This window comes from Trachemys scripta, chromosome 10 (genome assembly GCF_013100865.1).
Source record: "Trachemys scripta elegans isolate TJP31775 chromosome 10, CAS_Tse_1.0, whole genome shotgun sequence".
NCBI lineage: Eukaryota > Metazoa > Chordata > Testudines > Emydidae > Trachemys > Trachemys scripta.
The window spans coordinates 61,729,715-61,744,568 of NC_048307.1; the positions used below are offsets into that span (position 1 = coordinate 61,729,715).

General features: G+C 40.1%; 1 protein-coding gene across 1 annotated transcript in view; it reads right to left on the reverse strand.

Annotated features, from left to right (window-relative positions):
* UNC13C (unc-13 homolog C) overlaps positions 1-14,854 on the reverse strand; it is a 398,557-nt gene that overhangs the window by 294,966 nt on the left and 88,737 nt on the right. Inside the window, exons 5-6 of the mRNA XM_034783191.1 lie at positions 4,096-4,174; positions 2,071-2,076 (exon numbers count right to left, since the gene is read on the reverse strand). Coding sequence (XP_034639082.1) covers positions 2,071-2,076; positions 4,096-4,174 — 85 coding nt within the window. The remainder of the gene's footprint in view (positions 1-2,070; positions 2,077-4,095; positions 4,175-14,854) is intronic.

Sequence of the window (14,854 nt, forward strand, 5' to 3'; positions counted from 1 at the left end):
GGAAGCGGCGTGGGCTGAGGAACTTACTGGCCGCTGCTTCCATTGGCCTGCAGCGGCAAACCGCGGCCAGTGGGAGCCGCGATTGGCTGGACCTGTGGACGCGGCAGGTAAACAAACTGGGAGCTTTCCCTACACAAGCAGCGTCCCAAGTTTGGGAAACACTGCTCTAATCCATCATAAGCCGTAAAGGCTCATCTCAGTTTTGAATACTAAAAATGGGAACTAAAACCCTGCTGTGTTATAGTTTCAGGTCCTGATTCACATTTATACCAAGGCCCCTTTATACTGCTGTGTAAAGGAGCGTCTAACTGTAAATGGGAGCAAAGACTTCAGATTCCAACAGTTTAGATGAGTTCTATTCTCCAGTTAAATGATGTCAATGAAAAGGTAAATTACCTCCGTGATCACAAAGGAAGGATCAAATATATAAAAAGTGATTGAAACCACTGAATAAGAATTTTGGTTTTTACACTGTGATACTTTATAGAGAAATAAAACTACATATGCAGAATCTTAGTAAAGTAAATTTCCATTTTTCTGAATTTCTACAAAATGAATTACAATACAATATTACACACACACACACACACACACATTGTTAAAAGAACATTATCAAGTTTGCAAAGTGAAACACTCAAATATCAGGAAATGCCAGAATTAAGACTACGTGCTCTTGGTTCCAGGGCCCAGGCCACAGCAACCCAGAGCTACAATTGCAAGGAAAGTCCTATTCAGCCCCAAGCTGGAACATGCCCAGTTGAAACAGAATTTTGGGGGAATTTATCTGTGAAGCTCTAGCAAGCCTCTACTGAGCATGTGCAATCTGCAATTTTTAAAATCTTATAAACTCAAACAAATTTGGGGGTGGGTTTTCACAGGGACTACAAAAACCATATCGCTGGCACAAAAGTCATCCTCCAGCCAAAGTTCAAATCCTTGCTTCAAAGTATGGAGGCTTCTCAAAGAAAAAGTCGCCAGAATTTTGTAACCTGGGCAAAATAACATTTTTTCCTAACCTTGTTTTTGTAAATGACTGAACCAATTTGGCTGAATTTTTTAAAAAAATACTCAGCCTGAGACAGACACCCAGCATGGAAAATTTCAGCCCAAATAGTTAAAAGTTGTTAAAGTTATGAGCAACTGAAAAACAGGGTTTTAATAATGGGAAGTGTTGTGTGGCCTAGAACAGTGGATCTCAAACTTTTGTACTGGTGACCCCTTTCATATAGCAAGCCTCTGAGTGCGACCTCCCTTATAAATTAAAAACACTTTTAAAATATATTTAACACCATTTTAAATGCAGGAGGCAAAGCGGGGTTTGGGGTGGAGGCTGACAGCTCGCAACCCCCCCGTAATAACCTTGTGAACCCCCCCCAGGAGTCCTGACCCCCACTTTGAGAACCCCTGGCCTAGAAGAAGCCATTTGAAATTGATTACTCAGGCAGAATTCTCTTATTGCATCTTACTTGCTGTTCATTCTAAGCCAACACTGTGTTTTCCAATGGGGACAAAAGAGAAGTTACAGAGACAGGGAAAGCAGATGCGGCGCTTTCCCAGAAGCAGGGCCTGGAAAAAACAGATTTTCCACGTGACGTAATATCAAATACAGAGCACAGCTCATCCTGTATTGCAAAGAAAGTTGATTTATTTTGGAAAAACAAGTTTTTTCCAAGATTGTCCAAATAATTCAAAATCAATTTAAATCAAGATCAATTTCAAGGTGCTGAACATACTCAACTTCCATTAAGGAGCCTAAGCACCACATGAGAAGGTGCTCTGTGCCTGGCAGGATTGGGCCTTACGTTATCTGCTTGTTTCCATTTGTAACCGGAAGCTTTTTAATTTAAAAACTTTTTAAAAAGGATATGTACATAGTTTAATTTCTAGTAATGTTAAAATTATTATTCGGCAGATGGCTACTTTCATAAACCATATCCTCATTTAGGATTAACATCTTGCTCATAAAGCAGCATTTCTAATTCGCAATTAAAGGTCAGCATGAAATATGGCAATCGTGAAATCCTTAAGACTATGACATTTCAGAACATTCACTGGTATAAAAGCACTTACCATAGCCTGACAAATCCAGCGGATATGGAAGAAATTAGAGAGAATATTAATAATTAGGGAGATTTACTATATGAAAGCTGTCAAACAACGATATGTACATTGATCAGTGTCAAAGCAGCGGCGCAGCAAGCATTCCTAGCACTGTTATTTCCACATTTCTGACGGATTCACAGATAATCATATTGACGCATGTAAAAATACTTAATGGCATTCTTTCATTCCTCATCTGATATTCCATAATACATTTTTTCCTATCTGTGGGCATATGAGTGACATTTATGCATACAGTTATTTACAATAGTACTAAAAAAGACAGGTATTAGTTTAACCACCACATTACTAAGAGATACAGTCATTTCTGAGCTGGCAGTGATAACTTTCACTAGGAAATTTTTTTAAAGAGCTCTGCAGCTACCATCTAACGTTCAATTAAAAAAAGATGAATCAGGTTTTAGATGATATAGTAGAAGCACCATGTTTTTGTAGAGCTTAGTTATTTTCAACTGTCTCTGTATTTTCAAATAGCATGTTCATTCTGAGGCTGATTCTCCAGGCTACTGGGTTTCTCTGACAGGATGCTAAGCCCCCTCTCAACTTACAAAGACTTCAGTGGTTTTGATAGTGGTCAGGATCTCACAGAATGTACTCAGTGCCTTTTCAGGGCCTCTGTACCTCACTCTTCTCTATATGTGCCTGGCAATGTCATCTATCAAACTTGAAATTTTTGCTATTTATTTATTCTTTTAGGGCAATATTTTCATACCTGGTTAGTTAAAGAAAGACGTAATGGCTGGAATTTTTAAACCTAGGCAATTCAAGTCCATATTTAGGCACCTAAGTTGAAACGATCTTCAAAGTTGCTGAGCGTCTGCAGCTCTCCTTGATTTCGGTGAGATTTATGGGTACTGAGCACTTCTGAAAAGCAGGCCACACACATTTAAATGCCTAACTATGGACTTCAGGTACCCAGGTTTGAAAATTTTGGCCATTACTTTCTATTCTCTAGAGACTCATTCTCCAGACTACAAAATTGGGTCCACAGTTTCTTCAATTAGTATTAATGCAGTCACCAGCATTATAATAAACAGTAATTTACAAATCAAGAGTCCTGAGATTTTTTAATTTGGCAGAAAAGAGCAAATAATTCTCACTTTATCGTGGATCTGAAAAATTTCATTTCCCCCCCTGTGAATTTCAATACTGTACATAATTCTGCTGTAAAAGAAACCATCCTTGTGACATCTGAGATAGTGCAGTTATTTCCCAGTATAGAAAATACCTGTGATATCTGAAGTAATACAATGGGGTAACTTGGTTAAGGTTAACCTTTTAATAACTACTGTTAAACTCATTTATTTCAGCAGATGACACTCGTTTTTTGCAACTTGAGGAATTGTTCATGAGGCTCTTCAAGGAAACATGAATAGCAATTAATATTGTTTGGAGTTGAAAGATTTCTAGTTAACCTCAACTAGACTGAAACTCAGCATAAATCAGAGGTCACAGAATTTAAATTCCTTCCCCCTTGCTGGAATGATTTTTTGCCTAGATTACTATGCCCTACAAGGGTTGCTAAGGTAACAGATCCCATCATGTTATAACAAAACAACAGATAAAACTTTAAATCATTTTAAATTTAGGGTTTTAAAATGTCTGTTTTTCCTCTTTCAATTGCACAGTAAGTCAAACAAATCGGTATCCCAAGCACTGAGGAACAGCTGTGCTCATTAGCTAATTTGGCATTATGTTGGATAGTTTATTACCCGTATGGTACACACAGACACACACTCAGGTATTATCTGAGTCTATTAATAATTTCAGCTCAAATCAAATGTAGATATTAAATGAAATATAATCATATTTAGTAACTCATAATTACCACATCTTACTTTGGTCTAGATCCATCTTCCTAGACACTGTTTTCCATACAACAGTTTTCCACACAAACGCAGTAGCCATTACATGAAAGAGCTAGAGATAATTTTCAAATGAATCAATAGTTTCGTGGTATCAGAGGTTACTCACCACATCTCGAACGATGGGAAAACTTTTCTTTCTACGCAGGTCTGGCATGCTGTCAATTCCATACAGTCCACGGCCAGGCCTTCAGAGAACATAAAAGGGGAGGGGGAGGGAAAGGTTTGAGTTTAGGAGTTTGCATCTTTAAGGAGGACATTGTTGATTTACCATATTCCCTGCTACAATATGACTAATCTGTGTATATGTAACACCGACAGACCCCAGTTGTCGGCGGGCGGGATTAAACCTGGGACCTCTGGAGTTTAGTGCATGAGCCTCTACCACATGAGCTAAAAGCCAATGGCTTGTTAGCTAAGGCTGTAGAGCAAACTCATTTTATCTCTCTCTCTAAGTGGTCTCAGTGCCACTAGATGGGACAGAACACCACCCCAGGAGGTGTGTGGGTTACACATAGTTAAAAGCAAAATTAACATTCTAATGGCTGACAGAAGCAGTAATTTTTTCAATTTTATGAAAAATATGTTCTAGTGATCAGAGGCATGGACTTGATCTCTTCCTAGCTCTTCCATTGAGAAGCTGGATACATTAAGCAAACCAATTAACTTCTGTGCCCCAGTTTACCCAGTTGTACGGCAGGTCTCATAATAGTTCACCACAACACAGAGTGTGGGAAGGCTTAAACAAATTTGGGGCTTTGAGAGCCTACATATCAAATGACATTTAAATGCAGGCTGCTGTCATTCATACAGTACAACTATATAAAGAATTCTGAGTATATGCAATAAAATCTTTTGATGTGTTAGCATGGGACTGCAGAAAACACAATATCTAATGCAGTAAATCATTCCAACTGTAACTTTTTAATGTTGATTTATTGGCCGTATCATTAGTATTTGGAGTGTTTTCTTATACTCAGTTTGATTTCTCTATTCACACAAACATTTAAACCACACACACACATGTATATCAGAATGTACCTTAAAAACATTACAGGACAAGCCCAAGGCCACTTCACACACACAGTACAAAACTGGGGTGCGTAGATAGTACACATAAATAATACAAACAGAGAGTCATATCCTGCTCAAGTAGGTAAAAGCAATACAAAGATCAGCAGAAAGGTTCATTTTCCTTGAGGTTGTTCTATTGTAGGGAGGGGTGGCAGGGAAGGAAATGACTTGAGCTACCCAGAGGAGTTGGGCAAATATATGTTGCATAGAGGCCTAGTGCTTCCCCAAAATACTCCCTTGGTCCCAGTTTCCCCCTGCTTGGCACTGCCTCAAACCTGAGAGAGAGACAGAAAGAGATGAAAAAGTCCACCTTTGTTCTTCGCAGGGTGAAGGACCAATTTTATAGTCCACTCACAGGACTGACAGACCCAATTTCATTTTGATTTAAAAAAAAAAAAAAGTTAGAAATTAATGAACCAGGACTGAGTGTGTGGCATTCTCACCCAACAAAGCCACAATCAGGCCCTCTGTAAAACAGGGTGGATTTGTAACCAAGGCTGTAATGAAGTGTAGCTCAAAAGAATGGGCAGGTGCACATGAATGACAAATGAATTCTGTGTTGTTTCTATGAATAGCAAATTACTTTGAAATTATTGGAAACTTAAAATAAAGTGGGTCTATAATCTTGTGTAACAGGATTGCTTTGTTCTGAAACGTCATCAAGGTGAATGGACTTGGACACCAATAATTTTTGTTAAGAAAGGAATATGTAAGTTGCTCAAGTCTGGGATGGAAACTGTCCTTTCCTGGTAAAGTCTAATTTTTCACCTGAACTTGATAAAAGAGCTAAGAATGACATTTATGCCTTTAGACCAGGGGTCGGCAACGTTCAGCAAGCGGCTCGCCGGGGCCAGTTTTATTTACCTGCTGACACGGCAGGTTCGGCCAATCGCAGCCCCCACTGGCCGCGGTTCGCCGTCCCGGGCCAATGGGGGCAGCGAGAAGCCGTGGCCAGCACATCGCTCACCCGCGCCGCTTCTCGCCGCCCCCCATTGGCCCAGGACGGCCAGGGTGCGGCCAGGTGGGGGCCGCGATCGGCCGAACCTGCCGCATCAGCAGGTAAATAAAACTGGCCTGGCCCGCCAGGGTGCTAGTCAACTTCTTTCCTTTTAACTGGCCTCAAAATATGCCAGATTAGTATACTGCACTCCTACAATACAGAACACATCATGCAATGCCTTGGTAATACTAACAATCAAATAATGTGATTCCCTAACAGGGAAGTACTGATCTGGCCATGGGTGGATTTATTTTTGTGTGCTTAGTTTTATTAATGTACAGTGAATTTCTGGCTCTAGATACAGATATGGAATACTCAATATTTGCATGCCCTGCCAGCACAAGTCCCACTGCTTCTGAAACCATATATCCTACCATGAGAAAGCGCTTCTTCAGCTTCTTCTAGTGGACATTTTACTAAATATTGTGCTAAGGATTTTAGATTCATAGACTTTAAGGTCAGAAGGGACCATTATGATAATCTAGTCTGATCTCCTGTACAACGCAGGCCACAGAATCTCACCCACCCACTCCTGTAATAAACCCCTTACCTATGTCTGAGCTATTGAAGTCCTCAAATCATGGTTTAAAGACTTCAAGGGGAAAAAAATAAGTTCAGTTGGACGCATCCTATTTAACCTTTGACAAATGATTTAACCAATTGAGATCTTGCCTGGTGCACAGTAAGGACTCTGACATGTTTAGACAGACTATTGTGTTACATGAAATATACCAGTGGGCCATACTCATGAACTTTAGCTATGTAACAAATATCCCCAGTGCACTGACTGGATTAATAATGTTAATGTTATACACAAATATGTATATGCTGTGCTGACAAAAACAGAACCACTGCTTCATTTCTGCAAGCATGGAGACTACTTTATTAGCTCTTCATCCTTCAGCACATGACCATCATTTGAGCTCTCTATTCTTCTGTAACTGTGCATCTTCCCTCCTCATCACCTGGATAGCTTCTGTATAACTATAGGAATGCATGTACACAACTACTTCTCTCTCTCTTCTGTGTGGAGTTGTAAAACTCAGCAAAGATGAGGATAACAGTAATAAGATCACATGGCTTACATAGGTTTACCATATGAGTGGCTTCTTGGATCATAATCACACACATTTCTTTTCAAATTGTCCTTTAAAAACTCCCTATCAAGCCATATGCTTCTATGCTCCCTTAATATTTTCCTCTTCTGCCTCTGGAGAAGGTGACCTCACTGTCTATTAGTTTATGGATTAATGTGGGACTTTCCTCTTCTACACAGACTATCCCCAGTTGCCCTCTCCCTACCATTGTTCACACCTTTAAAAACAATATAAATTAGCCATTCAACTCCACTGGATGATGGCTGGCTCCCTCTGCATAACTCCCTCTCCCCCAGGGCTGTCTGCTCCACACAAGGCTTTGAGGGCTCAGGGACAGGAAGGCACTTCCATACATGTTGCTGCTGTCCAGAGCTCAGGGAGGAGTCCCTGCATGTGCCAGGTTCAAGAGAGCAGAAGGCCTATTGTTCAGTAATTCAGCATACATTCCAATGTTCTGCTGGGACCCTTCCATTACCTAATCCCTTTTCTCCACACCTTCCCCGACTCCAGTCACTCTCCCAACTCCACCAAGCAATCATAGAGTCAAGAACTTGAGAGAGACTAAAGCAACTAAGGTCACATGTGCTAAAATCCAGACTGCATGGGGAAGGGAAAAGGGGAGCTAAACTAGAGGATGCTGAAATCTTCTTAAGGAGCCATTCCTACATGGGAATTCTATGGAGAGCTCACCAAAGCTGTCAGATGATAAAGCTCAAAATTCAGATGGTTGTTGTACAGTTGGATCTGTTGATACAGAGAAAAGTCCCATAGAGAAAAAAAAATCTCCCCTTCCACCTAGTAGTAGTAGTACATAAAGATACTTTGGGCATCATTCTTTACAAGGTAACAGACATTCAGCTCTTAGGTAATAGGCCAAGGGCCAGGCTATAAAATCATTTCACCCTTGTAAATCTGAATAATTCCATTGACTCCAGTGAAGACAATTTGGATTTGCACTGGTATAAATGAGATTAGTATCTGGCCCTAAAAATCTAAGTGTCTTATCCAAAGCATAACGAAGTCAATGAGAATCTTTTTGTAGACTTCAACAGGTTTGGGATCAGATCCTAACAGTAGCTCATCCAGCTCTAACTACTTTAATATTCCAATCTGTAAATAATGTTTGTTTTCTAGGGAAACTCTTTCATGTGGCTCTAAAAAGTGACATGATGAAAGTCTAATGCAAACCCCTCATAATTTATGGATATTGATGCTTCTTAGAAGCTCTGATTATTAATAGTTTCTTTCCTTTTCTACTCCCTCTTTCCCCCCATTATTTTTTTAAAAAGCTGATGCTTCCCCTTCACTTGAAATTGAAAGGGAAGACAAAATAGACAAGGCTTTCAAGATACCTGGAGAGTGAATCTGATTTTCAGGCATAAGACACTTTAGGTCTCCTCTAGCACGGATATTCATCAGGCAAATCCTCTTTGACAATGAAACTTCACTCCTTTCTTTCAAGGAAGAGAACAAACTATGAAAGTATATGTGATATGGTTTGGTTCATAACACAGTTCTGAAATGAAGGCAAATTCAGGCTGTTTCTTTTACAATTTTCTTAGTTAGAACTGTACACAAACCAAATCTGTAGGATTCAGCGGTCTGATATTGCAGGGTCTGGAGTGCCGCCCCAATCCTTCAGTGTTTAATGCCACTCAGCAACTCACAAGAGGCCCCTGATACCTTGCAGGATTGAACCATAGGTGAGCACACAGAATAAAGTGAAATGTATCATTCAAGCTTTTCAAAATGCAGGTTTCTCAGGAGAAAGCTTAATAAAGGTTTGTGAACTCTAGGAGTTTCGTGAGCCAAGAATGCTGGCAGGCTTTCCTCCTGTGTGCTGCCTTTAAGCTCTGAGGCTTATTATTTAGTTCAATGGAGAAGGTCTTGCAGGAAGTTTCCATAACTCATACATTATTAATCAGCAATACACAATGGATGTGTGGCAAATGCTCTGATTATATAATCATTTCACATCCTAGATGATATCTCAGGTTAATTAGTGTTTTAAGGGATGTGACCTGCTTCTTCCTGTAAGGTACCAGTTACTGAAGTGGAAACTTGGAGAAATCATTCAGAATCTTTACGCATCCAGAAAATAAATTAGAATTGTTTAGCTACAAGATAAGTTTTAGCTTATGGTGTGATCACCTTAGCTCACTGCCAAACCAATATTCTGCAAATGCTTAAATGTAGTGTTGGGGCGTTAGAAAACAGTTTGACATTTCACTTTTAATACATACTGATCAAACTCAACTGCAAGTATATTCATCAAAGTAACTAAATAAGATATTTTGGAGGGGCATTCCCTATTTATCCTCCCTCTCTAGCTTCCAGATTAAACATGCCTACTTTCCATATCAAGATAATGTTCTATCTCCTGTAACTTCAAATTCAATATGGGACCTCAAAATCAAAATCCATCAACAATAATAAAGAGTCTAGAATGAAAACTTAGCTCAATGATTTTGTTGATTCATGAACCAGAACAGAATCCAGCACACTGTCCTACGGCTGGTTGTGCTCCGATAACACAATACTAAAGTACTTGTTTTTGCATTAAGGTAACCAAACATGATTTCAGGGTACCTATGGGGCTGATAGTTGAATTAGGAGAAGATAGTTTTGCTCTTACTTTTCTGATTATCTTCCAAGGTAAATCATGGTTACAATTACCAATTCCAGTGGCAAGAAATGAGCTTCAGATACACTGTTTCATCTCTCTCTGGTGTATTAATGTGACTGTCCAGTTTCTCAGTTGTTCAAGTACAGAACTAGCTGCAAAGAGGAGTCAGCCAGAGACTCCATTGGTAGGGGCGGAAGCAGCCAAAGCAGGGAACTTTGGTCCTTTGGAGAACTGTCTACGCTTTGACTGGATTTTCTATGCCCTGTCCTGATTGGCTGTTTGCTCCAAATCTCCCCCTCCCACACAGTCTCTTCATCTCAATGTAACTCCTTTTACCCCTTCTCCCCATTCCTCTCACCTGCCCTTTTTCTCCCATTGCTTTAGCTTATCCCCTCCTAACTCCCCCCATATATATAAACCAATTCCGGAACTAACACGACATTGCTGCCATCGCACATGTTACTGTACTTGTGTGTTATACCCTTTCCCCCGCCCAGTATCAGTCAGGTCTATTTAGAGTGTAAGCTCTTCAGAGGCCAGGAACTGTCTTTTGTTCTGTGTTTGTACAGCACCCAGCATAATGGTGTCCTGGTCCATGACAAATAATACAAATAAACAACAGTGGGTAAACATTGCCTTTAACAGCTTTAAGCTTGATCCAATTGTGATTACTCACACAGCTGTTGGCCCATGGAAACCTAATGGCCTACTGGGTTTTGGAGCCACAAATGCAAGTTGTGATTGTGAGAGATATCTTGCTGTCTCCTCTCCAGCAATACTTGTTTAGTATAATACAATACATTATCCCTTTTCTCAAATGCCAGAGATTGCATGGAGTACAAACGGGGAATCCCAAAGCACCACAATGCAAGGACTTGTTCTTCCCTAGCCAACTGAATGTCAGCAAGCTGAAAGGAGCCTGCATGCCCCCAAGATATTTAAAGGGAATAAAACAAAGCTGTGATCAAGAGGGAGAGAGAGGCATTTCTCACAGAGTTCCAGTGACTGTAGAGAAAAAATCACCAGAACAGCAAGCTGTCTTTCCCCTGTAAAACCATGACACATCTGAGGAGATTTAATGCAGCCAGGAGGAAAAATCCTGGAAGTCAAGAATGGAAATAAGAACACCAGCAGCCTCATATGTGGAGTAGCAAATTGTGGCTGTGTTTAGCTCTGCTCTTTTCTTGGCTGGCCAACCTCTCTCTCTGAATAGGTCAGCCAGCTGTGGAGGGTATTTTCAGCTCAGTTGGGCCTAGGTAGCAATAACAGTAAGCACTAGGGCCCTTTTAGGGAGATCTTCTTGGTATCTAATTAGGCCAGGCCAGGACTACATACAATGATTTGCATATGCAAGATTATTAAAACCAGAAAGTATTTACTGCTCTCTTGTCATTTGGGTAACTGTTGATATTTGTATTGCCAAATTTATTTCTCACATTACAGTTTGGGTGAATTGGAAGTTGCCCAACTCGTTTTGCTCTTGCTATAATTATGTTTATAATTTTGTTGTTTTTCCTCTTCATAAACTCTTGGCTTTGAACACAACCGCCGGCCATGCCTCCCGGCAAGATGGCTATCTAACTACCTCTTTCAAATCACCTCTTTCCCCATCTATCCCACTTGCATGGCTTCTGACACTTTCATGGCACCTGTAAAGTACAGGAATGTATCAGAGTGCATCACACCAGTTAAAATAAAACGTTAACGCCTGACTCAGGTAAAAGCAAGCCTAAACACATAATTGTAAATGGACTAAAAGTAATCTATGGTGGTCACCCATAAACTTTTGATCATTTGCTTTAGCAAATACCATAATATTTGTGGCATTACCTGAACTTCCCTATACTAACAGAAGTAAAGTTATCCAAGAGATAATCTAAATGACAATCATTTTTAAGGATGCTTGCAACATGATCCTTATCCATCAGAGAAAAATGAGACAATAGATGAAAGATCTTGCCATTAGCAAGAATAGACAAAACAATTTAACACTGAGTTATTAAGGAAATGTCAAAAGTCACTTGGACAACTGATAAAGCATATCCCTTAAAGCCCTGCAGGAAAAAAAAACAACATTCTGAAAATAAGAGGGAGCAGTGTTACAATTTTTTTGGAAGCTTGTCATCTTTACACCTCTTGCTCTCTCAGATGATAAAATGCTACTGAACAATACAGTCCACTAAATTTCACAATACAGAAATGAAACTGATTGTATAAGACTTCTAAACATTGCAGTATCAGCCCAGAAAGTGCTGTCATATTATATTCTAATATTGAACATCTAGACTTGGAAAATCTTGATAGTTTCATGTTACCTAATACTAACTGCCCCCCTCCCATTTCCAACTTGTTTTTCTTCACCTATCTTGCTGCATATTGTCATAAATCAAGACTGTACACTCCTTAAGGCAGGGACAATTTCTCCATGTCTATAGATGACTAGTACAATATCTAATAGGGGCCTCTAAGCCCATGGGAACACACATAAATAATAAAATAATGATACAAACTTTACTCACAAAGATCCAATATTTCTAAGGCCTCTAGTGAGTTCTATTAAACATTTCTGATGTAATTCACTATTTATTCTAGATCAGCAGTTCTCTTTCTTGCACCATGAGTAACTTTTTTTACAACAAAAATTTCTACATGAACCCCAGAGGGGAGACTGAAGACCGAGCCCGTCCAAGCTCTGCCACCCTGGGCGCAGGGGGAGGGGGGAGGCAAAGCTGAAGCCCAACCTTAGCCCTGGCTTAGACTTGCTAGGGCTCAGGGCCAATGCCAGCCTTGGCGACCCCATTAAAATGGGGTCCCGACCCACAGTTTGAGAACCCCTCTTCTAGACAGAACCTGTTGTTTTCACTACATCAGACTACAGTTTATGGCAGACTTTATGAAAATTAACTAGTTAATTAGTTAATTGTATGGTTAAATTTCTACAATATAATGAACCTTGATGATTTATAGTCCATGCTGTGAATAACTGGTGGCCCTTTAGTGTTTAAATGATGCCATTTAATATGCTAATTGGTAAATGTCACCTTTTAAAGAATGCTGACATTCATTCTTCTTCCACAGGATGATAGAACCTAGGTGATAGTTTGTTAATGAAGCCTTAAGTAAACACATTTTAAAGAGAACTTTTTTATCTTTACTAAAATGAGAGTTAAAGTTGTGGCTTACAAGTGAGTCATGAAGGTTACACATTAAATGGAAGGAGCAATATTTATAATATTCCAGATTTTTCTGAATTTCCTTTTAACTTCCTAGTATCAAGTGGAAATGAATCACTGTTCATTCAGTGGCACTTAACCAAAGCAAGCAAAAATATACATGCTTCTTGTATTCTCCCTCCACTCACCCCTCCCCACCCCACCCCACCTCAACACCAAAAAAACCCTGCACATTTTCTTCCTTCTCAGAAAAACAAACCTGTTCTTGACCCTTTGTTTTGAAAAGGTCCTGAAAGCTTTCTTGGCTTATCTTTCGCATAGCAGCGCCACTTATTTTCAATCCTTTTTACAAGTAGCAAATCTGAAGATGGAAAAAAGAAATAAAACAAGCTACAGTCCTAGATTTGGGAATGGCCAATTCTAATCCAAAGTCCTCCTAAACAAATATGGCCAAATCCTCAATTTGTCTCTTCATTAATAAAAGGGTTTAAAGACTCCAGAGATAATTCAGAAGATACAGCTTCAAATCATAAAGACTAAAGATTCCAAAGCTTAATTCAAATGCTCAGGGTGGTAATGAGATTTGTGAGAGGCATTCACATAGGTTCTAACTGCATTAAACCGGGGGGGAGGGGAAGGAAACACCTGAGGTCTTATTTTATGATTTGGACTAAAACACCTAGTTCATCCAGATAGGAAAAGACCAGCAATGGAATATCAAACAAAAGCACTGAACAAACTACAGCTAGATTTTTAAAATAGCGCTTAGCCCACACTAAGGGGTGGTGCAGTCACTCCTCAGAATGGAGGAGAGTATATAAACTGCTGAGCCGGGCAAGCATGCGCACTCCAGTTCTGATGGCCAGTTGGCAGGGTAGCAGAAGCCATCGCTCTGCCCACTACATGCTTCTTGTAAGGAGCACCTCAGAACCAGCCATTGACTCATTCGAGAAGAGGGGCTGAAATTTTGGTCAGCCTATATGTAAGCCATATCGGGGTTAGCCACTATCTAGTCAGGAGTCAGCAATGTACTGTAATTATTTTTGAACACTGCTGTATCTTTCCAATAGGACAGAGTAAATAGTTCATTTCAAAGCAAAAAGCTGCATCTTAACAGCACTGTGTCTCTGCCTTATTAACCAATGAAATAATGACAAAGCATGTAGCATATAATTCCTGATTCTTGTGTGGGAAGAGTATGTATTTCCATAGTTACTGGGGAGAAAGTAAAGGTAAACTGTTCCTTTGCCTGTTGGTTTTGTCTAGGTTTGGCATCGGAAATGCCATCTTCCACCTCTAGTCTACTATGATACTTTGCCCCTTTTTTTGGATGAGGATTTAATGCACATGCTTGTCACATTAATCTAGAACATTGTAACTTCACTGTACCTGGACTTGGAGGTGGAAGCAATACAAAAGCTCCCATCTGTGCAAAGCACAACTGGTTGCCATTAAATCCATACCGTTTGTGCACCAAACCCATCAGTGGCTCCCAGGCTGGTTTCAATGGCACAAGCAACTATTGTGCATGTGGTTTTCCATTTTTCAAGGAGATCATATGCACCTCAAATCTTAATATTTCACCTATAGGCCCATTTGTTATGACTGGTACTTTGGGGCCAGACTCTTGTAGTTAAGTTCTGCCCTGCCCTGGGGGCAGTGTGAAGCTGCAGTGGCAGCACCAGAAGGCACTGGGTTTCACAAACCACTTTGCCTCACAGAGCTCCCCACCACGTAGGGGAGAACACCTGCTGAGCCATCCCTTTGGAGGGAGCAACAGGGAATCCCCTCCATGCAGGGCTGGATTAAGGTTCTGAGGGGCCTAAAGCTAATGAGAGGGAAGGGCCTAAGTATGAGTCATCAAACATTTATCTACATACATATTTACATATTTTTAT